The sequence below is a fragment of the Pteropus medius genome, unplaced genomic scaffold, assembly GCF_902729225.1.
Source record: "Pteropus medius unplaced genomic scaffold, Ma_sr-lr_union100, whole genome shotgun sequence".
NCBI lineage: Eukaryota > Metazoa > Chordata > Mammalia > Chiroptera > Pteropodidae > Pteropus > Pteropus medius.
This window is the reverse complement of record NW_024345481.1, coordinates 3,973,509-3,997,686: the sequence shown is the minus strand read 5'-3', so window position 1 is coordinate 3,997,686 and position 24,178 is coordinate 3,973,509. Positions and strand designations below refer to the sequence as shown.

General features: G+C 48.3%; 1 protein-coding gene across 3 annotated transcripts in view; it reads right to left on the bottom strand.

The window, feature by feature from the left end:
- TULP4 (TUB like protein 4) overlaps positions 1-24,178 on the bottom strand; it is a 188,850-nt gene that overhangs the window by 15,462 nt on the left and 149,210 nt on the right. For all 3 annotated transcript variants that reach the window (XM_039873905.1, XM_039873903.1, XM_039873904.1), the window contains 5 exons: positions 20,606-20,772; positions 11,185-11,409; positions 9,990-10,224; positions 2,841-2,985; positions 80-224 (listed from right to left, as the gene is read on the bottom strand). In XM_039873905.1, the coding sequence (XP_039729839.1) occupies positions 80-224; positions 2,841-2,985; positions 9,990-10,224; positions 11,185-11,409; positions 20,606-20,772 (917 nt within the window). The remainder of the gene's footprint in view (positions 1-79; positions 225-2,840; positions 2,986-9,989; positions 10,225-11,184; positions 11,410-20,605; positions 20,773-24,178) is intronic.

Genomic DNA, 24,178 nt, shown 5'->3' with positions numbered 1-24,178 from the left:
GGGAGAAGCGCTGGGAGGGGAGAAGCAGTGGCGCGCAGCCTGCGGCCAGTGTGTGTGATCACCGGGACCGAGATGCTACCTGAGTGACATCTTCGAAGGGAAACTCTCTTCGCGTCAGGCTGGGCGAGCCGATGGAGGGCTTGCGCATGGGCAAGCGAGGAGACCTGGACATCTCCTGAGCGGCCCGGGACAGCTTGGGAGACTTCCGAGCCTCGATGTTGATCCTGCGGAGACAAGGCAGGAGGTCGAGCGCCGGGCGCCACCGCAGGGAAGGCCCCGCACTCCTGGCACTCCCTTCCCCTTCCAGCAGTCACTGGGGGTGTCGCGTTCCTTGAAGCCATTCCCGTTAATCTAACCAAGTCCCTCTTGCCTGCTTCTGCTTTATGAACAAGAGGAAAGAAGACAGGTTGTATACTGAATAATAAAAATTTTAAAATACAGTGAAATTAAGTGATTCGTTTGTAAGGAATCTCAGAAAATTAACTGTCTTTCACTTTCTACTGACTTAGAACGAGTTTAGAAATGTCCCCGTGCCTGCTGCCAGGGGTCTGCAAAAGCAGCCCCAGAGTCGTGTCTCACCTCACAGCCGCAACTTTACAACTCCTAATACAACCTCTGGATTTCAACAAACGTACCTAGCATTTCAGCACCTGCAATATCTAAATCAAATCAGTAGAACTAAAGTTTTTCTGCTGCCTTCTGAGCCTACGTTAGATCTGTGGTCCCCAGTTTAAGCCATGGGGATACATGTATTTAATGCCAGTCTACCCCAAAGAGACGTATAAAAATGAAGATGGTGAGGTGGATGATGTTCTATGAAAGAAAGGCACGAAGCCTCACATGCACTGTGGAGAGCTGGATGAGATGTCCAGCGCTCCCAATGCGGCTATGCAGGTTAACCTGTGAGAGGACCATCAGCCTAGCAGCCCGGCCACTGCGTGATGGCCTTCAATGCAGGGAAAGACGGGAGGAAGCAGACTAGCCACGGGGATGGTGACATCCAGAAACTTTAAAAAGACACTACAGGACATTTTGTCGCTTATGTGTTAAAAGTCCTTTCTGCTTAAGTAATGGGAAAAGGTGAAACACTATAAAAGTGTAGGAAAATTCTTAATTTTATTTTTAATTTAACAATCTTAGAACAAATATGAAAAAATCAATCAGATTACTAAGCCACTGGATATCTACATGGGAAAAAATGAACATTTACCTCTAACACTATACACAAAAATTACTCTAGATCTAAGTATGAAAGCTAAAACTATGAAGCTTCTAGAAGAGAACACAAGAGGGTCTCATGACCTTAGGGCAGACAAGAATTTCCTAAGCAGGGCACAAAAAGCACTAACCATGACAGAAGAAGTCCACATATGTATCAGACTGGATGGCAGTCCATAGATCTGGCAAAGGAGTCATCGCTAGATACATAAAGAATCTTACAACTCGATAAGAAAAAAACAACTCATAAACAACGGGCCAAAGACTTGAATAGACACTTCACAAAAAGAAGATGCCCAAATGGCCAATAAACATAAAACGCTGCTTAGCATCATCAATCCCTGAGGATTATACTACAATAAGATACCACTACATACCCACCAGAACGGGTAAAATTATTTTTTAAATGACAATACAATTGTAGGTAAGAGTAAAGGCAGCTGAACTCTCGTACACTGCTGGTGGGAGTTTAGAATGGTACAGGCGTCTTGGAATAAATTCTGTTTGGCAGTTTCTCATAATTACACATCTATCTACCCCCAGCCCTGTGACTCCCCTCCTAAGTACACACCTGAGATGAGCGTGTGCACATGCCCACAACGAGACCCGCAGGTCTACACTGGGTTCATGTATCACTGGCCCGAACTGTAAACCACCAAATATCTATCAACTGGTAAATGCAATACACGACCTGTGGTATAGTCACTGCAATGGAATTCCATAGAGCAAAAACGAAAAAAACTATGACAGACACGACATGAATACGCAAAAAAAAAAGAGCCAAATATAAAAAGTGGACACTGACTGGTTCCACTCATGTGACAGAAGCGGGAGCAGTGATCACTGTAGGGAGTGGCTGTGGCATGGGAGGGGCCCAGGGGACTTTCCAGGACAACGCAAATGTTCTTTATCTTCAGCAGCTGGTGAATACACTGGCTTACCGCCTGCACAAAGAATTATGTGTTTACGATCTGGGCAGATACATATCTGCATGTAAATGTAATTTTGCAGGGCATCACGCACTTTTAGAACTAGGTGAAGATCTGGTCTACCCATGAACTTCCACAGATCAGGAAACTGGTATCCAGGTCAGGATTTGTCCATTTATACAGCCCGAGGAGGTGGAGCCAGGACGAGAAGATGGTGTTTCTTATCTGCAACACCACAGGCCCCTCCGTCTACTCTTCCTTAGCTTTTTGCTGCTCTTCAAAACAAGCCTTTAGGAGCTACAGGTTTTTTTTGTTTACTATTTTTTCCCCCAACTACAGTATTATAGCCATTTAATTGGCATTGTCTTCAACATATTACATACATATAAAACCTTTTTCTTACTGTTCTCAAACAAAAAAATATACAAGTAAGCCAGAAAGTTCTGGCTACTCCATGCCACCCGTCATCAGCACTGACCCCTAGGGAAGTCCTGGGGTTTAGCAAACTTCCTACTGGGTGTCTTTTTTCACCCAGTAGGTGAAAGAGGCAGGCTGCAATCACGGCAGGCCGCCCTGAGAGGCCGGAGGCCCCCCTGCTGGCCCCTCCTGCTCTTGGTTCCAGTGAGATTCTGACAACAGACAGGCCTCCAGAGGCACACAAAAACGGGGAGCTCCCCTGAAGACCGAGATTACCTTGGCAGTCTGGGTGACTTGCTAGCTCGGGGGATTTTGGGAGACTTCTTGGCGGCCCAGTCATCACTCAGTTCGATGTCACTGGAGTCTGAGCAGTTGCAGCTGTCGATCACGGTAGAAATCAGGCTGTTCCCATAGATCTCATCTGGTAAGACACCAATGACAAATTGATGAGAAGTGATAGCAATTAGACCCTAACAAAGATTATTACTAGAAACCAAGGGATGGACCGACTCTACAGGCCATTGTTTTAAGTCTAGAGGGTTGAAGCAGAGCAGAGCATCGTTTTCCTTTGACATCTGAATGCTGGTACATTTTCTAAGCAAAAGTAAGCAATTGCTCCTACTGTTATCCAAGGGGGCATGGCATTTTAACGCCTCTGGAATGGAGAAAATAACCTGGCACTTGGCTATGCTAAAAGCAGAAACCAAAATGGCTGCACTGTTGTACCCCACCTCGAGCCAGCAGGCGCCACCTGCATCCATCTGCGTCCATGCCGGCTTCCAAGCTGCCCAGAACCTCCTCAAGAATCTGCTTCTGACCTGGGGCCTGGGAAGGCCCTTGTTGTGCCCGAGCCTGCTCTAGACTGGAGACCTGATGGAGCTACTTATGTCTGCCGGCAGGACAGTCTGCTGGCACTGCCACAAGGTCCCTTGCGGGGGCCTGGCTGTCCCGCTGATAAGAGCCGGAAGGAAGACCTGTGCAGTGGGACTTTCAGGGGTACCTCTGGGTTCTGCCGAGGGTGGCTGTATCGAAGCCACTCAAGATAACTTTGCCAATCAACTGCCCAGGAGGCGGAAGATCAGTGCCCCTAGAGCATCAGGTGATGTGCACAGAGGTGAGGCCATCACAAAGCTGCTAAGGAGCCGAAGTCCATGTCTGCCATCCTCCTCAGAATCCCTCTCCTTTGCTGCCTTCCTGCCACCACCCCCTGACATCCCTTCACTACCCAATCCCCTGCCTGGTCCCACCCCCAGGCCTCTGCCCTCACTGGAAGTACATTCTCCAAAATCACTTTGCTGACTAAAGCCTCATTCCCTCGAGCCTGCGAGAACCTTGCCAGGTAATAAAAAAGCTGAATTGTTCAATCACAATGAAATAATTTATAGAACTATAGAATGAGAGTGATTTTACCATTCAAGAAGGTTGTTTACATTTTAAAGGATGAGTTTGCTAATCCAATCCAATGTCTAAATTTCTGCACATATGGAGGTGACATCTGTGAACAGGGGCCTCTCTGAGGCCACTGGGGGCAGCAGAACAGCTTGGCGCGCAACATGGAAGGAGGCTGGCTGATGCCCAGCCGTGTTACCAGGCCAGCCCTTCTTACTCCGCTTGCTGGATCAGAAGGCACAACTCGTGAATCCTGCAAATTCCAGTGGTGTGCCCTTGAGTTCAATCAAATAAAAAGGCTTAATTCACATGCCCTGACCAGTGCCTTGTATTATTTAATTTAGGAGTCAATGGACCAGAGGAAGCTTGGCTACGATTCAAACGTGCGTGTGAGCACAGGGGATGCTTCCATGTGTTCACAGCGCAGAGCCGGTTCATCAACTCAGAAAAGCGTCGTCCACCCAACTCCTGACCTACTTGTTCACGCCAGGATTTCGCAAAAGCTACATGCCTTCCATTGCTTTTTTCCCCTTTACTCACGGAGTATCCATTTGGGCTGCTATAACAAAATACCACATACTGGGTGGCTCATAAACAAAAGAACTTTGCTTCACACGGTTCTGGAGGCTGGAATGCTGAGATCTGGGTGCCAGCATGGTTGGGTTCTGGTCACAGCCCGCTCTGGGCTGCAGACTTCTTGCTGTGGTAGAAGGGACTGGGGATTCTTCGGAAGCCTCTTTCATAAGGCACTGACTTCATGATTTCAAAGGCTCCACCTTCGTGACCTGGTCACCCACCAAAGTTCCCACCTCTTCTTAATACGGTCACAGCTGGCACCAGGATTTCAAGCTACGAATTTGAGTGGGTGGGGGCACAAGCACTCACTACTGCTTTTTGGTCTGTCTCCCCGACTGGTGTGTAAACTCCGCGAGGGAAGAAGGTGCCGGTCCTGCCACCTGCTGTAACCACAGAGGCGAAAACAACCCCAGGGGCTCGATAAATACCTCCTGACAGAAAAAGAAGGTCTTTTCTGTGCTGCCTGGCTGTACCCCACACCACTGCAGCAGGATCCTGGGGAGCGGGGCGCGGACACTGATGACTGTTACAGCTCCCAGTGAATCCCATGTGCAGACGAAGCTGGGAACCACTCAGCCAAGGGCAGTGAGGACCTCCCCACAGAAGAGATTTAAAGGAGGTGTGTGAGAAATGTGCCCTGAGCCCTTCGTGCCTGCCACCGGTCATCAACAAACTAGAAACTCAGCGCACTGTATCAGAGCCACACTCGGGGAGGCCAGGGCTGGTGGCCGGGTGTATCTCTTAGTTCTACAGATGCGGTGTCAGCAATTTATCATGGAAATTCTGGAATAAACATCCAAGTTGTAGAAAAACGTTAAGTTGAGATTGTTCTTTGAAAACCAAAACTGTAACCAGAATATCTGGGGCTTCACATGCCAATTTTGTCAGTTTTAAAAAATATGCTCATTTCATCTAGGTTGAAGGCTTTTCAAAATATGCAGCTCGAATCAGATATATTATTAAAATTTTAAGAAATCTTTAAATGTGGTTTTAAAAGCTTCTAAATATAAGTTGTCTTAGTCTGCTCAGGCTGCCGTAGATTAGGTAGTTTCTCGAAGTCTGGGAGGCTGAAGCCTGACAGCGGGGTGCTGGCACCGTCCGGCCCTGTGAGGGCTGTCCCCCTGGCATGCACATGGCCACCTTCGCGCGTGTCCTCACATGGCCTTCCCTCGGTGTGGACAGACAGACCTTGCCTCCTTTTCTTATGAGGCCACCAATCCTACTGGATTAGGACCCCACCTTCACGGCCTCATTTAACCACAATGAACCGCTAAAAGCCATCTGCTAATACAGTCACTTTAGTAGTTACAGCTTCAACATGTGAAACTAGGGGAGACACAATTCAGTCCATGGCATACGGCCCCTAGTTCTCCCTCCATTCATGTCCTTCTTGTGTGCAAAATACACTCAACTCCATCCCAACAGCCCCAAAGTCTGAACTCATTCCAGCATCAACACTAACATCTGAAGTCCAAAGTCTCATCTAAATATGTAAATCGGATATGGGTGAGATGCAAGACACAATTCACACCGAGGCAAAATTCCTCTGGAGCCGTGAACCTGTGAACCCAGGCAAGTTATGTGCTTCTAAGACTCAGCGGCGACACAGGCTCGGATAGACAGCCCCATTCCAAAAGGAGAAACGGGAGGGAAGGACGGGGGACAGATCCCAAGCAAGTCTGAGATCTAGTAAGGCAAGCGCCACGAGATCTAAAGGCTCGAGAATCCTCTTCTTTGGTTCGACACTCGGCCTTCCAGGCCTACTGAGGTGGCAGTGTCACCCCCATGTCTTGAGGTGGGGGGCCCCATGGCTCTCCTGAGCTAGGTTCTTGTTCTCAAGCCTCCAGGTGGAGGCTGTCTGGCCTGCTGAAACCAAAGCGATGGCCCCGATGGCCTCTGGATCGCCTTTGGGGTCATGTTCCCCGCTTGAAGAACAGGCACGTTCCCGGTCAGATAGCTCTATCACCCCATCCTGTCAGATCCAAGCCATCCGACAGCCGTCCTTCATCTCGTCCTGTAAGAACAGGCGAGAACTTCCCAATCTTCAAGTTCTGCTTCCTTTCTGCTTAACATTCCTTCTTCAGTTTCTCTCTTTCCCTCCTCATTTTCCTGTAAGCAGTTGGGAGGAGCCAAGCTACTCTTTCAGAACTACTCGGAAATCTCAATTAAATATCCGATTTGGTTGGCTTGAGAGTTTTATCTTCCACAAAACCCTAGAACACAGTTCAGCAAGGTTCTCTGCCACTTTATAACAAGGATCACTTTCCTCTAGTTTCTAGTGACGCGTACCTCGTTTCTGTCTGACCCCTGACCACAAATTGCTCTAGCATCCATATTTTTATTAGCATGTACCTCTCAACAATTCCGGCTTCTACCCATGACCCAGTTCCAAAGCTGCTTCTACATATTTAGGTATTTGCTATAGCAGCACCCCACTTCAGTACTAAAATCTATATTATTTGGGGTCCTCCAGAGAAATGGAACCAATAAGGGATAACTATATAACAGAGACAGACAGACAGACACGAGGGAGGGAGGGTGGGAGGGAGATTATAAGGAACTGGCTCACGAGATAATGGAGGCTGAGCAGTCCCGACATCAGAGTGCCAGCACGGCTGGGTTCTTGGTTTGCAGACACATACCTTCTTGCTATGTGCTCACATGGCCTTTCCTTGATACTTGTGTGCATGTGTGTGTATGTGCGCGCGAGAGATCTCTTCCTCTGCCTTTTCTTATAAGGCCATCTATCCTATTGGATTAGGGGTCCACCCTTAATACCTCATTTAACCTTAATCACCTCCTAAAAGCCCTGTCTCCAAATACAGCTACACTGAGGGTTAAGGCTTTAACATGTGAATGCGGGGCGGTGGGGGCGGGGCACAATTCAGTCCATTGCAAGCTCTGAGTAAAAATACCTTCTGAATCATTGTGGATTTTTTTTTTGCTAAAAAAAAATTATTGGGACCCATGCTACCTGCCATAAAAATAAACCCTGGTGATTAGGAGGAGGACACCTGTTATGTGCTTGGGGAACATTTACAACAGCAGGTCACGAACTTCAGACTGCAACAGTGGCCTGGGCACCCACCAGGCTGCAGATCCCTAAGGCCTCACCCCAGCTCTGCTGAATCCACGTGAGGGGCAGGAGCCGAGCATCCCAGGTGACCCGCAGGGAGGTGGCCCAATGAGAACGCCTGGCTCCCCAACATCAGGAACCCTTCCCTCCTCTGGGTCACTTTACGTACACCGTGCAGTTGGCCATTCGTCCTGTCCTGTCTTGTGACAAGTCTTCTGTTTCTGACTTGAGGTATTTAAGTCTTGACTTTTTTTATTGAAGTTTTCAAATGTTAAGCTGTCTTATCACCCAAAGCAGGTTATAAACTCCTTGAGAGCAGAGACGCCTGGCACTGCTTCATGACCACAGGAAGCTCAAGCACCGTGCACAAAGCAGCATCGAATACGCACTGTTGATTTGCTTTGCTTCGCGTTTTCACTCTTTTAATTACAAAAATAAAACATCTCACTCCCCAGGAGCGTCGGCAGTTGAGCCAGTCTGTGTTTGGTGTGAGCTGATAATGTGAACACTAAGGAGAAGCAGGTGCTGGCGCGGTCAGGCCGGGCTCCCTGCGGTTCAGGCCTGGGGGTGGGGGGGCGTGGGGGGGTGAAGCGTGCTTAGCCCCATGGCCACCCTATGTGCTGCGTCTGCCCTGCTCTCCAGTGGGAAATGTGTCACCCAGGGGGACAGAAGCAAGCTCTTCACCTAAGACCCCTTCAACACTTGATGTGTGTGCAAGTCTCATAAATCTGTGTACATGGGGGGAAGCTCAGAGAGAGGACGTTAGGCAAGAAGGCATGATGAGCACTTGGGTTCAGGACCTTTCTGCTCCCCTCCTTCGGCCGTTTCTAATCACCTCGGGCTCCTTTCTTCTTCCCCTAAAGTCACTTTTCCTTCTAAGTCAATATCCGCTGTTCCCCTGGTTTTCTCACTTTGCCCACCTGCCTGCCTGCCTTCCTCTTCCCTTCCTCCCCCTTCCCTTTCCCTTTTTCCTTCCTTTTTCCTTCTTTCTTCTTCCTTCCTTCTTCTCCCTTTCTTCTCTCTTCCTTTTTCCTTCCTCTCCTCCCTTCTTCCTCTCTTTTCCTCCCCTCCTCCCTCCTTCCTTCCTTCCTTCCTTCGTTTTGACTCCTGCTCTCCTTCCCTTTCAGTTCCCTCCCTGCCAGCCCCCAACCCATCCCCTCAGTCTTTCTGCTCTTGATACTAGTTCCTAACGTGCGCCGAAAGACCAAAAAAATCCAATTAAAAACTGGAGGGGCAAGGACGGCCAAGGTTGGAAAAGCCCACTGCACTGTGACTCTGGGTAAGTCCGGTCACACCACACTCACAGTGGCTTCAGGGACATAAGCAGGGGCACAGGCCAATCCCGGTGAGAGAGTAAATGGGAAGTGGCGCGTGGAAAGAACAGGTACTAAATGAATGAAAACAAACCGAATTCGACTCACATTGTTTCCAGGGCAGGTGCTTGCAGGCATTGGGTGTACAAAGATGGCTCAGGTCCCTCCCTCTAGGCCCTCAGGATTTGGGGGCAGACAGAACCCCAACATGACTACTGTGTGCCCCTCGGGTTACCAGCAGCCCGACGGACGGGTGACAAGCACAGAGGACAGAGCTGCTCACTCTGCTGTCGGTGCAGGACAAAACTTCATGGGGCAGCGGAATATTGAACCTGGGAGGTACCGCTGACAGGGGCGTGCAGGCCTCAGCGGTCACTGGCTGAGGACACTGAGCGGGCATACTGGCCACAAATGAAAAGAACAAAGCCCTTCCCTCGGAAGCCTCACAAAACAGAATCACAGGGACAGGTGTGCAGTGAGCACCCTGAACACACATCAACTGAGTCATGCAGCTCAGCAGAGGAGAGGGGTTCTAGAAGGAATGAGTGCTCGTCATGCCAAAATCTTTATAGATGAGCAAGGAATTTTCCTTGGCAATCGGCTAAGAAGCAGTTAACTGTGTATCAGCGACAGGCAGAGGCAAGACTGGAGCAGGAGGCTGAGGAGTAGACTGAAGGTCTGAAAATTTTACATGTCATTTGCTCTGGCAGGGGCAGAGACAGTACCACACTGTTCGGTTCAGGTTGACTCTAGGGTACGTCAAGGCCCTCGATGAAAGAGGGACAGAGTGCTCCCAGAGGCCCGTGCCAGCGCCCCCTTAACTGGGAGCTGACGTGCCCGATATCCACAGCTCAAACCACACGAAGCCTCACGACTGCTATTAAAAGCCCATCAGCAAATGCATTTAGAGAATCGTTAACTTCCACAGGATTCTGGTAACGGAGCAGCTTCGAGGATGCTCCCAGCCAGCCCGCACAGGCTCGCATCTCACAAACATGCACCCTTCCCGCGTGGGTTAGCAGGGACGACACTGAGCACGAGGCCCTCCGTCCCCCTGGCGAGGGGGCCCACCTGATTTGCCGTCCGTCCGGGGGTCCATGATGACGAACTCTGGCCGCAGCTTGCTGATGCGCCGGCCCTTGAGGATGGGCACGAGCCCACCCAGGTACTCCAGGTAGAGCGTGTAGCATGGGCCGCCCACCTCCGGGTCGTCCTCTGTGCGCTTCATGGTGCAGTGCAGACGCTCGTTGCCGGCCGAGGGGTAGCTGACAAAGTCTCGCATGTTGTTGGGGTCTGGAATTGGGGGCTGGAGGCGGGACATGGAGAGAAAGGAGCGGCTGTGGCCATCACTGGTTGCTCTGACAGAGCACTGCCACTGTGCAGCACAGGACAGCGACTCACAACTCTGGGTGCACATTGGATCTCCTGGGAGCTTTTAAAAAAGATCTAAGCCAGGATCCCTCCTCAGACAATGACAGGGAACCTCAGGGGGTGAGGGCTAGGCATGCATATTTTCTAAAAACTCATCAGGGGATTTTAATGTGCAGCCAGGATTGAGAATCACCGGCACAGAAGCAAGATTGTAAAGCAACTTGAAGAAATCACAACAGATTCGGAAACTCTGATGTTTCAGGAAACAAGTAACCCAGCAGTCAATCTAATACATAGAAGCAGAGAGACTACAAAAAAAGGGAATGCAGAGAAGAACCTAAGGTTGGGGGAGACCCACACCCCGAACAGCGCCCGGCACGTACATCCCACACACTGCCAGGGAAAACCTCCATTTTGAGCTAGAATCAGTATAAATACGGCTGACAGCGAGTGTGGTGGGGGCCGCCCCTCCTCCGCAGTGGTGGGGACTGCGGGCCCCAGGATTAAACTGGTTCAATCCTGACCGTTCCTGTAACTAGTTATAGAGCAAGGTACTCAACTTCTAGGAATGCGCTTCAGGCTTCCACAAGTGGGAATGATGGCATCTGCCAGGAAGTCAGGATTGAACGAGGCAGACTGGTCATCAAGATGACACAGCCACTGTGCTTGGAACACTGCCGTTGCTGTGAGAAAGCTGACGTCCGTCACATGAGCGGACTCCCTTGCGGACAGCGGGGGTGGGGGACACAGGGGCGGAGCTCTGCGGAGCTGCTGCCCTCACCACGCAGACTCTGCCGAGGGGCGGGCGCGACTTCTGTGCACCTGCTCCGAGACCCTCGCCTCCCTTCCCTGTCTGCCCTGCCCCACGCGGGCAGGAGGACGGGGAGGGCTCTACCTTGATGGTGGGGATGAAGGCCGTGGAGAGGTAGGAGCAGAGGCGGGGGGGCAGGGTCAGCTTGCTGACGTCCTTGTCTTCTCGCAGGGCGCTGGCGATGGCCTGCTGGCACAGCAGCTGCAGGCTGGACACCCGGTGCTCCACGCGGACCACGTACAGGGCCGGTCCTGACGCCATCAGCAGCCTAGAGTCCCGGTGGCCCCAGCAGATGGAGATGATGGGGCGCTGCCGGGGAGTGAAGGCAGGCTATGCATCAGCTTTCCCTCTTGTAAGCAAAGAAAGATCACGCACGCTTGTCTCAAGCAAAATAAAGTGACCTAATAGTTTCTGAGACCATTGGTTTTAAAAAGTACAACAGAGATGGTTAAATGCCACATTATAAAAATGCAGTAAAAGTATAAGCCAGAGCACAAACAGCACTGAAATGGTTTTACGAAGTTCTTTTACAGGTATTGTCTCTTTAATTTGGTGCCATAAAACCTAACTTAGCTCTGTGTAATGACGTTTCTACCAGGAGATGCCACCTTACTAAAGCTCGGGTTATCTGGACTCCCGAATAACAGGTGCTGGTTCCCACAGCTTGGGCAGGTGGCGAGGAGGTAGAACAGATGGCCCTTCCCGTTTGTCCTGACAGGGAGCATTTCAGAGTCAAATCAACACTGGGTTTGGAGCAGCAGCTGTGTGACCTGGGGACTATTACATCACCCCTGCAGGTCTCCTATGCTGTCATGAGTAAAGTGGCAGCTGTGGGGACTGAAGGCGATGAAGGATGTCGAGTGCTCCGGGGACCCTTCGCAGGTCATAACCCAGACGTGACATCACTGCTATTCTCAGCCGTCCTGGAGCTGATGGGGCGGAGGAAGTAGAGAGCTATCTGGAAGGGCAGAGAGAGGGAAACAGGCTCTGTGGCGGCCTCCCTAGGGGGTTTGTGGCCATCATTTGCTTTGAAAAGGCCGGTGACATCCACATGTGCAAGTCAGAAACTACCTGTACTGGGAAACCCCGAAGTTCCGGGATGCCATCTAAGTCAGATCAGCCAAGGCGGAGGAGAAAGGGGTGGAGGGCTGTGGTGGGAAGTGGCGACAACGTGTTCACTCCCATCTAGACAGATGGGGCTCTGATTTAACGAGGTCTCGAGGGGTTTCAAAGATCAGAAGTGAGATACCAGATCTTTTACACGAATGACAGATAGAAAGAGAATTTTCACAAGGCTTTAGTGACATACAGGAAGATAAAAGGAACACGTGAAGACACCTGCTTAATATTGCCTCTAGGGTCGGCTAATTCTGGTTTCAACTTCAAAACAAACTGCCAGGCTGAAGGTAATTCGGCTTCTGTTTCCACCTCAGTGAGGCCAGGCAGCCCCTGGGGGAGGACTGGGGAAGCCTAGAACTCAAGTCTGGGAGTTCGCAGATGGGCCTCCTCACCCAAAGGTGCCACCCAGAGGGCAGGCCCAGTAGAGGGGCCTGGTGACTGAGAGCAAGGCTGAAGACACAAAAAATACACACAAAGTTTTCTTTGGTAACATCGAACCCCGCTAAGGGCAGGTCAGGACAGAGGCTCTATTAGAAGTGAAATCATGATTAATCTTAAAGATATACCACAGCCCCAACCCTGAGCCTACGATAACATTTACAACGTAGAGCTCAAGAAATGAAGAATGGTTTTCAATTAGCACAACCTGACTGGATGGAACCAGCCGCAAAAATATTAGACACTTCTTTCCACCAAGTTCCCAGTCCTTCTGAGTCCCTCTAGGGACATGCCAGCGGTGACAGTGCAGGACTACGGCATTTCTCCGCCAGCCCCTGCCCCTTCCCCTACTTCTGCTTCCTTTAGTAACTATGTAGCTCCGTGTAATAGTTGATGGCACATTCTGGGAAGGTCTTATATACAATGATTATGACGAGCATGCATCTCTCGTATCTTTGTACAAACAAACTTAACCCAGGTATACAGACTTTCGAACTGGATAAAAGTCCTCTCTGTTACATGTACGTGTATAATCACTACCCATCACAACACAAAGAACTTAGCACACTAAGTTATCTCGATGAGCACATACATTATCTCCTTTAATCCCCTGGACTCCATCACGTAGCTCTCCTTACTCCCCCTGAACATGGGAGGAACTGAGGCTGAGAGAGGCCGGCGAACTCGGTTAGACACAGTGGGGGAGCTAAGATCCCACCCACTGCTCCCTCCACTCCACGCCGATGCTCGTCTTATTGCCTCTCTGACGGGTCACTACATTGATACCACCTCATAAAGAATGTGTGATTTCCACTAAAAAACTGAACTGCCAATCACAAATATTAAGTAATGAACCCCAATTCTCCCCTCGGTTCTCTCCTTAACCCTTTTGGTGAAGGATATTTTTCTCAGAAGCAAACAGAACCACATGTCTGCAGAAAAGGCAAACAGACCAGAGGAGAAGAAACAGGCTGCATGAATAGCACATGGATAACGACTGCAATGATTCACTCGGGCAGAAAAGGATCCACAGGTCATGCGGGCCCACAAGCAAAAGTCAGCCAGGCAGTACTGTCAGGTGAGCAGAAAACAGCAGCAGGAGGCACACGTCAAAGGTGAGGGAGGACTGGCTGTGCTTCTCCACACTGGGTGCTGCACCCACGAGGAAAACAGAGTTCTCAGCCAGGAGGAGTGGAAGGGGTCGAGAGGGCTGAAAACTAGAACCTGGCAGGAAAGAGCTGGAATTCTTCAGCCTGGAGACAAGAGGCCTGCAGGGTCGCAAAGGACAGACTGCTACCTGGAGCGAGGTCACCAGGAAATCCCCTCTTCTAAGAGCGAGACGCGAATAGCGAGTAAAGCCATCTGGGGTGCAGCATCCACTTACTTGCCCAAGCCACTGACAGCTTATTCCAGCACCGGGAGGAAGGGGAAATGCTCATTTAACTTAGTGTTTATAGCGTATGCTCCCTGTTTGACAATAAAGTATAAAATACGGGTACCTCTGGCACAATTTTTAGGGCTGCATTAGAAAAATAAGGAAAAATTCACAAATAGTGAGGGCTGCCCCTCTTGTCTGAAGATTCTGAGGGCTCTCTGATGTGGGGAGATTGATTACTGTGATGACTGTTGAGTCTGAGGCCTGGCGACAGGGCCACAGTCTCTCAGAATCCCTTTAGGCCCGTAACCCCACAGACAGTCCTTCGTGTAGGGTTAGGGGACTAAAGTGAGTACAGTTAACCCGTTGTACTAAACACTTGCAAGTTGCTAAGAGAGTAGATCTTTCTCACCACAAAAAAGAAATGGTAATTATGTGATACGATGTGATGGAGGTGTTAGGTAGAACTACCTGTGGTAACTATGCTGCGACACAGAACTGTATCAAATCCACACACTGTACACCTTACACTTAATGTTACATGTCAAGGACGGGGGAGGGAGAGAGGGAGGGAAGGGGAAGGAAGAAGAGAATGGAAAATTCACACGCATGCAAATCCCTTCATCACATGGCACCGTACTCTTCTAAAGTCTCATTCCTGCTGGTGCCCGTTTTCCGGTGCTGTTACCGGCACTCCAGCCTACAAAGGCCTGGCTACAAATGCTGGTGGAAATTCAAACCGGAGTCCAAGTGCCAGCGACTGCCCGTGCCATGTCTGCAGACATGGGCTGTGGGGCTGTTACCAGCACCACGTCTTGACTTAGCTGCCCACATTCAGCAGTTTCTGCTGCCCCGTCCCCTGGGACCAGGGTCCGCGTGCCTGGGGCCCTCGCCCTCGGAGCGCTGTCCTCCTAAGGGCGGCCGGCTCCGGCATCAGCTGCTGCCAATGAGAAAGGTACCGAGTGCTCGAGTCCCATAGACCTGGGGGCACTCGAGGGGACACAGGTCCATCTCTCCATTTCCCACAGGTTCATGCTTCTGTTTGAACAGCTGCTGTCTGCCAGGAGAAAACTCAGGTGTAAATCTGTGGACTTAATCTCTTTCTCAAATCACACAAAATGACATCTTTTTAGAAGCGATGGCTAGAACCGTGAAACTGATAATATTCAAAATCTTAATCTGCGTAGACGAGTTCACATATCACATGCACCCAGATAGGAGGGAAAAGGGCAGGGAGTGAGCTGCCTCTCTAGGACTGCTAGTGAGGTGGCATCCAGCACCTTGGCGAGTGACGGGCTAGTGAGAGGTTTTACGTGGCCAGAGGCGTGAGTGGTCAACGCATGGGCACACCTGGGAGACACTGCGGGTTCGGGTCCAGACCACGGCAATAAAGCAATTTGGAATCTTTTGCTGCTGGAGGGTCTTTGCCTTGAACGTGCAAAAAACACCTCTATGAAGGTCAACAAAACGAGGCATGCCTGCATGGCCAAGGGGCCTCCCAGCATCTCCCCATCTCGATGGCCCGCCCTGAGCCACTTAAAGGAGCGCAGGTGACTTCGCTCAGAAGACTCCCTGCCGCAGCATGACGCAGGGCTGGTCCCAACCCGACAGCACACGAAGACATGACCTCCACACTACACGATGCCATCCAATCGCTTACTCGTCTACTGAGCTGCCAATCAGTTGTTCAGTAAATACCTGTTAAATGTATACGGTGGGCCAGACACACTCTCGGTGTGAGGGGACTGACACTGAAAAAGACCCGTTTCCCGCCCTCACGGAGCTGCCATTCTCAGGTGGGGGCAGGGGGAGAAACCCCTCGGCATCTCCGCACGGACTACTTGACCGTGAAACGCTGCGAAGCAGATAGAGCAGGACAAGGGGCGCGAGAAAGGGCAAGGGGGTCGTTTCAGACAGAGGCGGCAGCTTCCGCAGAGGCCTGACCGAGTTGAAGGACTGACTTTTAATCGGAACAGAAAGCTTCCTCACTACATTACTACTTCTGTACACAGCAGGGAGTTGGCTGGAGTCTTCTAAAAACTTAAGAGAAGTAAAAAGCAGGGTGTCCTTTCCGTATAGAAGACGAGCTCTTCAAGCAGGATTAGGGTCAACAGACGACAAAAGGGTCAAAGGGAGAGAAAACTGGCCCAAGAAAGAGAAAGCGAGGCCGGCCAAGCTCACGGCTTCTGCTGCGGGGCCCCAGGCCGAGGACTGGCTACCGGGCCACTGAGGAGTCTTATCGCTGTGCGGGCCACCACGGCCACCCCTCCTTTCCGCAGCTCCCCATGAGGACGGTGGGGTCTCTGTCTTAGAAGAAACGCACTTCAACCGCCCCTGGTAGAAGGGGATATTTAATTTGTACAAGCTTGTGCAAAGAAGGAACGCTTTCTAAAAAAAAAACTTTCTTTTCACTCTTAAACAGACTAAGCTGGTGACTGGTCACCAACAAATTGTGTTGGCTGGAGCCATGGACAGTTTTGAATATTGAGTTACAATGATTTGGCCACCGACTAAGTTACAATAATAAAATCTAGCTCAGGATTCAGTTGCTCGAATTTCAGTTTTGCAAGAACACACCATTTTGCATTTTGCAAGCAGATAACTCAGGAAGGACTTTCTCATCTATTTACAACGAACGACAGGAAAAGCACAGCTGTGGCGGCCTCTTGAGAACAGGCAGGGTTAACCCCCGACAGACGGAGGCCAATTATTTCTGCTGAAAGACCCTCCTTGAAGGACGCGGAAGGAGGGTAAAAGCAAGGCCCATAAAGCAATCTTCCCTTTGATTTTCGGTTCCCGCACCTACCTTCTTCCTCTTCCTTCTCTCTCAGCTTTTTACTCAAATATTTTACATCAGTAAGTGAACCTTACAGAATGGAAGGTGACTGCTCCCACTTGTCTTTAATGCAAAAAAAAGTTCATAAAGCTAAAACAAAACAAGCCAGCCAGCTAACCAATCAACAACCCAGACCCGAGTTGCTGGAACCTGCGAACTCGTCAGCACTATGACCTCCGGCGGTCTGCTGTCAGATTACAGACGTGCAATTCTATACAGATGGTCACCGATCACGGCCGATGAGGTAAGTTACAGGATTTAAAATTATAGCAGGTAGGAAGGACAGGAACATAAACTACAGTCCATTTCCTTATAAGACCTCCAGCCACAGGCACAGCTATTATGAGTAAATTGGGAGAATCAATTTTAAAGCTCAGGCTGCCGCAAGTTTGCGCCGGGCAACGGCTTTGTATGCAATAACCTACAATCTAATTAACTTGAAAATAAATTATCCAATCTAAGCTACATTAAATTCTTTTTATAAACAGTTCAATAAATCGCCGAACTTCCTTCCTGCTATAAAAACGTCCCCGCCGTTGGACTCCTTGACCAGCACAGCGCGGATGACATGTGACTGGAGAACCACTCCAGACCGGGTTAAGCTGGTGCTACGTATAATTAATATTGCCCTTGATTTTTAATAGCATCATTATTTAACTTTACATTTTTGAGGCAATTCTTTTCAGTGATTGAAATGGATCTTCAAATGAAGAAAAAAAGAATCAATAATGAATTAAAATGTGAGACAGTGTATGGCTATTTTTCCCCAAAGGAAAATCGGCCAAACTCCTCTCTTATCCCTGAGCCCCAGGTAGTTTAAATTCAAGACCCATGTTACTTTCATGTGACAGCTGATGAGAACTTTTGCAATGGTTAAGGCCACCAAGCCTCTTACATTCTAGGCACAGCGAAGATCAGCAGAATGAAGAAAATGTGGTCTTTGGTGTCAAGAAAATCAGACAAGTAGAGAAGTGTAACAGATGCCAGAGGTATGAAGCACCCTGAGGTTCATAGAGAAGCAGCATCAAAATCACCAGGCATGTCTGGAAAAGGATGTGACTGATCTGGCCTTCACAAAGAGGATGGATGTCCCCAGGCCGAGATGGCAGGAAGGACACTTCCTGGAGCGGGAACAGAATGCTGCCAGGAACGGTGCCCCGAGTCAGACAGAACGGTGGGCAAAGCTCAACGTACCTGAGTGTTTCCGCACTTTAATTCACAAATACTCTAATAAACACAAAGGCCTTCTTAACTCAGAAAGAGGCGAAAATTCCCATCCTCTCCTTCTTGTCTTCCAGTTAGGCTAGGGATACAAAGGTGGCATGAGATTTGACTGGGAAAGGCACACAGCCTTCCAGTTCAAAAACCAACAGGAAGGACTAAAGAAAGCATGTGTTGATAACTGTCCTTCCATCGATCCACTGGACACGTGTTTACTGAGCACCTACTATGTTCCAGGCAAGACACTGGCAGTCGGGCCACCACTGTAAACAAGGCAACCTGTCCTTCAGTCCCAAATCTGCAGGGACTCCGATATCGATGCTTATTTTGCCCCACACCTTGGCCTCACGCCGATGGCCTCAACCTGATTTGTTTCATCGCTCTTTTTGTTTTAGCTCTGATTTGTTTTAGCCCTTCCCTGGTTTGTTTCATCGCCCACAACTCTTTCACTTCTAAAACAGGAATCTGAATTTCCTATGCAACCACAGCTTCCCAGCCCGTTTTTAACACTTCCTCCTGCACATGCCTCATCATGACTCCCCACTTCCCCCGTCTCAGGTCATAGAGCAGCTACCCACCTAGACCACATGGCTGCCCGTTCCCATAACATTCCTAATAGTTCCCTAAACTCCTTCTGTTTGTCATTTATTTATTTTTGTCTTTTGGCTGCATTAATCGTTCCCATTCCCAACGTTAGGCAATCTGTACCGCCTCCGCCTCTGGTGCCTGCAGAGCGGGCATGGACAGCACTGACTCACTCTAATCACACTATCCAGCTTTGGCTGGGACTTAATTTCTGCTTATTACCTCGAATGGCTCCTGTGTCCTGTTCCTATACACTAGTGCTTAGAGCTCAGCGCCAGCCACACAATATGTTTGCTGGGTACTTGAACAAGTGTTTATTCGCCCACAGAAGATGCTGCATTGTCAAAAGATATATTTAAACCCTGTAACTCAACAACAAAAAATCAAATAATCTAATTAAGAAGTTGGAAAGGGTCTCAAATAGACATTTCTCCAAAGAAGCAGAAATAGCTGGCCGACAAGCACATGAAAAGATGCTCGACATAACTAATCATCAGGGAAATACAAATCAAAACCACGATGAGATACCACCTCACACCCATCAAGACAGCTACTATCAAAAAACCAGAAAATAACCAGGGCTGGCGAGCACGTGGGAAAGATGAGACCCTGAGCACTGCTGGAGGGAATGTAAAATGGGGCAGCTGCCGTGAAAAACAGTACAGCCGTTCCTCAGAAAATCGGAAATAGAACTACCATATCATCCAGCAAATCTACTTCTGGGTATTTATCCAAAAGAACTGAGAGTAGTGTTTCAAACAGATATTTGTATATCCCTGGTCACAGCAGCCCTATCCGTGATAGCTAAGGGTGGAAGGAACCCAAATGTCCGTTGATGGATGAATGGACAAAATGTGATATATCTGTATCTATAGCTTGCTCGCTTTCATGTGCATGCTCTCTCTCTCTCCCCCACATCTATCGATCAATTGATCAATCGATTGATCTATAAGATGGCATATTATTCAGCCTTAAAAAGGAAGGAAATTCTGACATGCTACAATGTGGATGAACTTTGAAGACATGATGCTAAGTGAAATAAGCCAGTCGCAAAAAGACAAACACTATATGGTTCCACCTATATGAGGTATGTAGAATAGTCAAATTCATAGAAATGGAATGGCATAGAGTTTCAGTTGTACAATATGAAAAGGTACTGGAGATTGGTTACAACACAATGGGATACGCTTAACATTACTGAGCTTACACTTAAAAATGGTTAAGATGATAAATTTTGTTGTGTGTCTTAACCACATTAAAAAAGGATATATTTAAATAATTAATGTCTGCATCTAATTACCAATTACCCCAAATCTGGTATACCTGCCTCTGATGAGCTGGGTAAGATTAGGACACAAGTCTCTAGTTTATCATCACCCCCATCAGTTATCAACTCACTCGCAGTCTTGTCTCTCTGCCACCCCGCTGAGAATTTTGTCCTCCACTATGACTGACCCAGACCAGAAATGAACTAGTCTAAAGATTTCTAGGACATTTCTCCAAAGAAGCAGAAAGGGGCCCGCCTATGCATGCTTTCTTAAAGACCTTTAAGGTTTTTAAACTTATTGTTTAACAATTACTTAGCTGAAATACAAAAGTATTTGTATGACTGGCATAACAAACATAATATCAGAGAGAGTAAATGAAGATTCGGCGTTCCCTCCTGCAAGTTTCTGATTTTTGCTTCAGACCAATGATAAACACCAGATCCCTCTGCTTACTGTTCACTCACTTGACAGGACAATGGAATAAAGTGTTTTGGTTAAAAGGCAAAAAAGTGTCTTTCTCCCCATTCCTTCTGGTTTATGCTCCATAATTTAATTAAGTCCACAAGGATTAGACTCTGTCAGAGTATAACCCACTCACGAGCATTTAATGGAACGGGGCATGCAACACAGGGCGCCCAGTGAGTGCCTCACACATGCCCTTACTTGCACAAGTGTGTCCAGCGTGAAGATGTGCTCCCCTCGGACGTTGTAGAACTTGACCATGGCACTCTTCAGGAGCGGGCCATTGGGAAGGTCATTGAGCTGGGTTTGCCGTTCCATACCAGCGACTGCCAGGAGGTCTCCCTGCGTGCACCACTGGGCCACCACCTCTGAAATCACAAAGAAAAAATGGTCAGCCTGAAGATGTGACTCCCCTCCCCGAACTTTCCCTTAAGTAGTTTAAAAAATCGAGACACAGAGCAAATACAATGGTGGCTCCTCCCCTTTCTCTCATGAAGACATCAGCTCCCCATTTCTCTGAAGACAACACGTACTATTAAAAACAGGCGTTTATTACATAGAAAGGAGTTGCCGTTCCCCCAAAACGTAACTAAATCAGGCAAAACCACATATGACAAAGCTGGCTGGTAAATACCTATCTCCAATACCAGCATTCCATACTGGGGCTCACATAACTCTGAGAGAGCAGATAAGATGATAAAACCTTTGTACGTCCCAAGTGCTTTTTCCACTGCTGTGCCCGCTGGCCCAGAGGTAACTTAGAGGTCATAAATGCTAAAAGTAAAAAGGAAATCAAGAGCAAAGCCTAAGTTTGTGCTCATTTGATTTCTGTGCACCACTGGACAGGTAATGTATAGGTAAAGGACATATCTGCACCTAAATATCTGCCCTGACCTTCATCCAACATTTGATGATGTGCAGCTTAGGAAAGAAGATAAAACTTCTGTTAGGTGGTAGCGTTGTGTCCACACTGGAGATGCAATGCCACCTACAGCCAGTCAGTGCCTGTAAGAAAAGGCTATCAATTGTATTAGTCCTAATAAGATTTACAGCATAGTTTTTCTCCCTCAAAACCCTAAGACCATATGTGGCTTATACAGAGAGAGATCCCCGAAATCTGGAACTCAGTGGCTCATTCTGCAGAGGCCGGACAGGAATGCATTTCAGAGCTTGGTCTAGAATTCGACAGCTCTTGAGCTCTATCAAGTCCCACGTGACCACAGCACCCCTTATTCCTGTGCAGTACTGATGCTGACATTAACACCAGCCATTCTGAGGTCACCAAGTTCTTAACTTCCTTTGAAGACGAGACCGTGGCCCTGGCGACGAGACGGCTCTCCAGCCACAGGGAAGCCGGAGCTTGCTCATCAAGTCAACCACAGACAGGAACTAGAGAGACGGGGGAGCAGAGGGCTGAGTGGAAGTAGTTACAGACAAACACGAAATGAAAAGCTCTATAACCTGAGATAGTGAAAGCATCAATAAAAAGGAGTTTTTTCCCTTTTTCTTATGAACGCATATGAATAAGGTTGAGTACAAACCAGGAATTGAAAAATAAGGCTTAAATGCAAATCCTGGTCAGTTAGATTTTTATAAAGAAGCTAGAGAATGTGTATACACATCGAGTGTGCTCTGGATACCTGACGCCTTGATCGCTCTGGGAAGAGCCCGGTCATGCTAACGAAACCATAATGACTTTCTCTGGATGGCACCTTTGGAACCACAGAGGAAGTCAAAAGGAGGAGCAACTAACACTAACAGGTAAAAACAACAAAAAAATGGAGTCTACCGCTGTTTAGGGCAGAAATATCATTGCACTACTGCAGAAATGAAGATGAAGATGACAGCTCAACTCCCAAGGATCCCCAGCGGGCCTGCTTGGCCAACGGGTAAGTGAGTACCTGTCTGCTTGTTCGATTGACTGATTTAACTTAGATTCTTTGAATTTTGTCACGAGGTGGTTTTTCTCAACAGAAAAGTGGGTTATTGGCCCTGCAGGGCTGGCTTAGACACACGATCATTCAGAGGCTGCTCAGAGATGGGCCCTGAGCACTCAGGGGGGTTCTGTTTCCTAGATGAGCACTCCCTGAGTTAAGCAAGAACCCAAGCATTTACAAGCAAACACTCAGGGATGTCTTTAATGCAGGTAGGAACAGCATGAAAAGATAAAATGGAGTCACTATGGCCAAGTGGCTAGGGATGAGGAAATGGTTCTGTTCTCACTTTAACTAGGCTGGGAACTTACACTTTTCACCTCTCCAGTCCTGCATCACTGCCTGGACACATGTCAGACCCTCAGATGACCATCTGAATGACCTCAGGAAGAAGCTGTTCGCTTGTCCAGCCCACTGGACATCTGAAGATTAGCATCTTGGACCAAGCCAGGGGCTAAGAATACAGGACTAATTCTTCTCAAGAATCTACTTAGCTTTTCTTTCTCCTGCCTAAAAACAGGACAATTTGTAAATGTGTACCACCCCCACCAGAAAAGACATAAATTAATCACTGGAGACAACTTTAGACCCTTATTTGCCAAAATGGCACCAAAAGAATCTACATAACAAGTGTCACCAAATGGCCTTTAACTTCCGTTAGTTCCCCCATGTATTTCTCTTCAATTTGCTGCTTCTAAAAACTGTGCTGTCCTTTTGTTAACATGCTACATAAACCCAAGTTCTCAGCTCCACTCCCCTACCTGTGAGTTACTCATTTCTGAGTGCTTCCGTGGTAAGCATAACACACGTGTTAATAAACCTGTCTGTTCCTCTCTTGTCAATCTGTCTGTCTCCTGTCGGTCTAATTTACAAGGCCCCAGTTAGAGAATGTCAGATGGGTAGAGGGAAAAGTTTTTCCCCCCTACATCCTCGAGAAAGAGTAAAAGTCACAACAAAGGGTAAAAACTCTAAATAAAGTGAACCAATTGACCATTAATTCTATGATAAAAAGAAGTCTCCAAATTTAGGATTCTTAGATTTTTCGTCAAGGAGAACTTATTCAGAAAACATCTGCAAAGCAAACCAACCTCTCCACCCCCCAACATACAAATCTGCACAGACAACGAAGTTTGACAGGTGGTGGGGAAGAGGTCTGGTCACAGGGACTGTAAGCTAAATGACATTCTAGGTTCTTTCGCATAGGACACGAATTACGGTGTTGATGATAAACTGAAGAATATCACGAGTCTCCTTTTTTCACTAGAAAAGTTCTCTGATGATACTTCTCTGACACAGTGACTGAGAAAGACTAAGTGGATCACGCAGGATAGGAGTTAGGACAAAACTCGAGTCAAAAACTGTCCCATTTGGGAGGACTCCTTTGGGTCATCGCCCCCGCCGGCAGTCTGCGCTCATCCCCTGCTGCAGACTTGGTGGGACCGCGTCAGCGTGCTGCCCCAGTGCAACCCAGTCTGGCAGGGGACAAAGTAATACCGCCAAGGAACAAAACACAGCTCCACGGGAGGGCGAGGCAACGAAAAATTAGAAAAACTCACCCTGTAAAGAATAAAAAGGAACTAAGTGCTAATTGTTTTCTTTTCAGCCCTAATCAGATATTTAGTAGAGAACTTAGTTCAGGATTCCAGAACTAGAGTTAGGTTCTGATGAAATTAAAAACCTTGGTTAAAAGATTTGAAGATAGAATTTTTGAAGGAAAAAAGTAGAGCCTGGATTATTAAATATATGGCAAATTTATGATACCCAACCCTATATTTTAGCTCCACTAAAGGCAGAAAATTCAGAAAAATCCCAAGGAATTTAAGTTCATCGCCACAAAAAA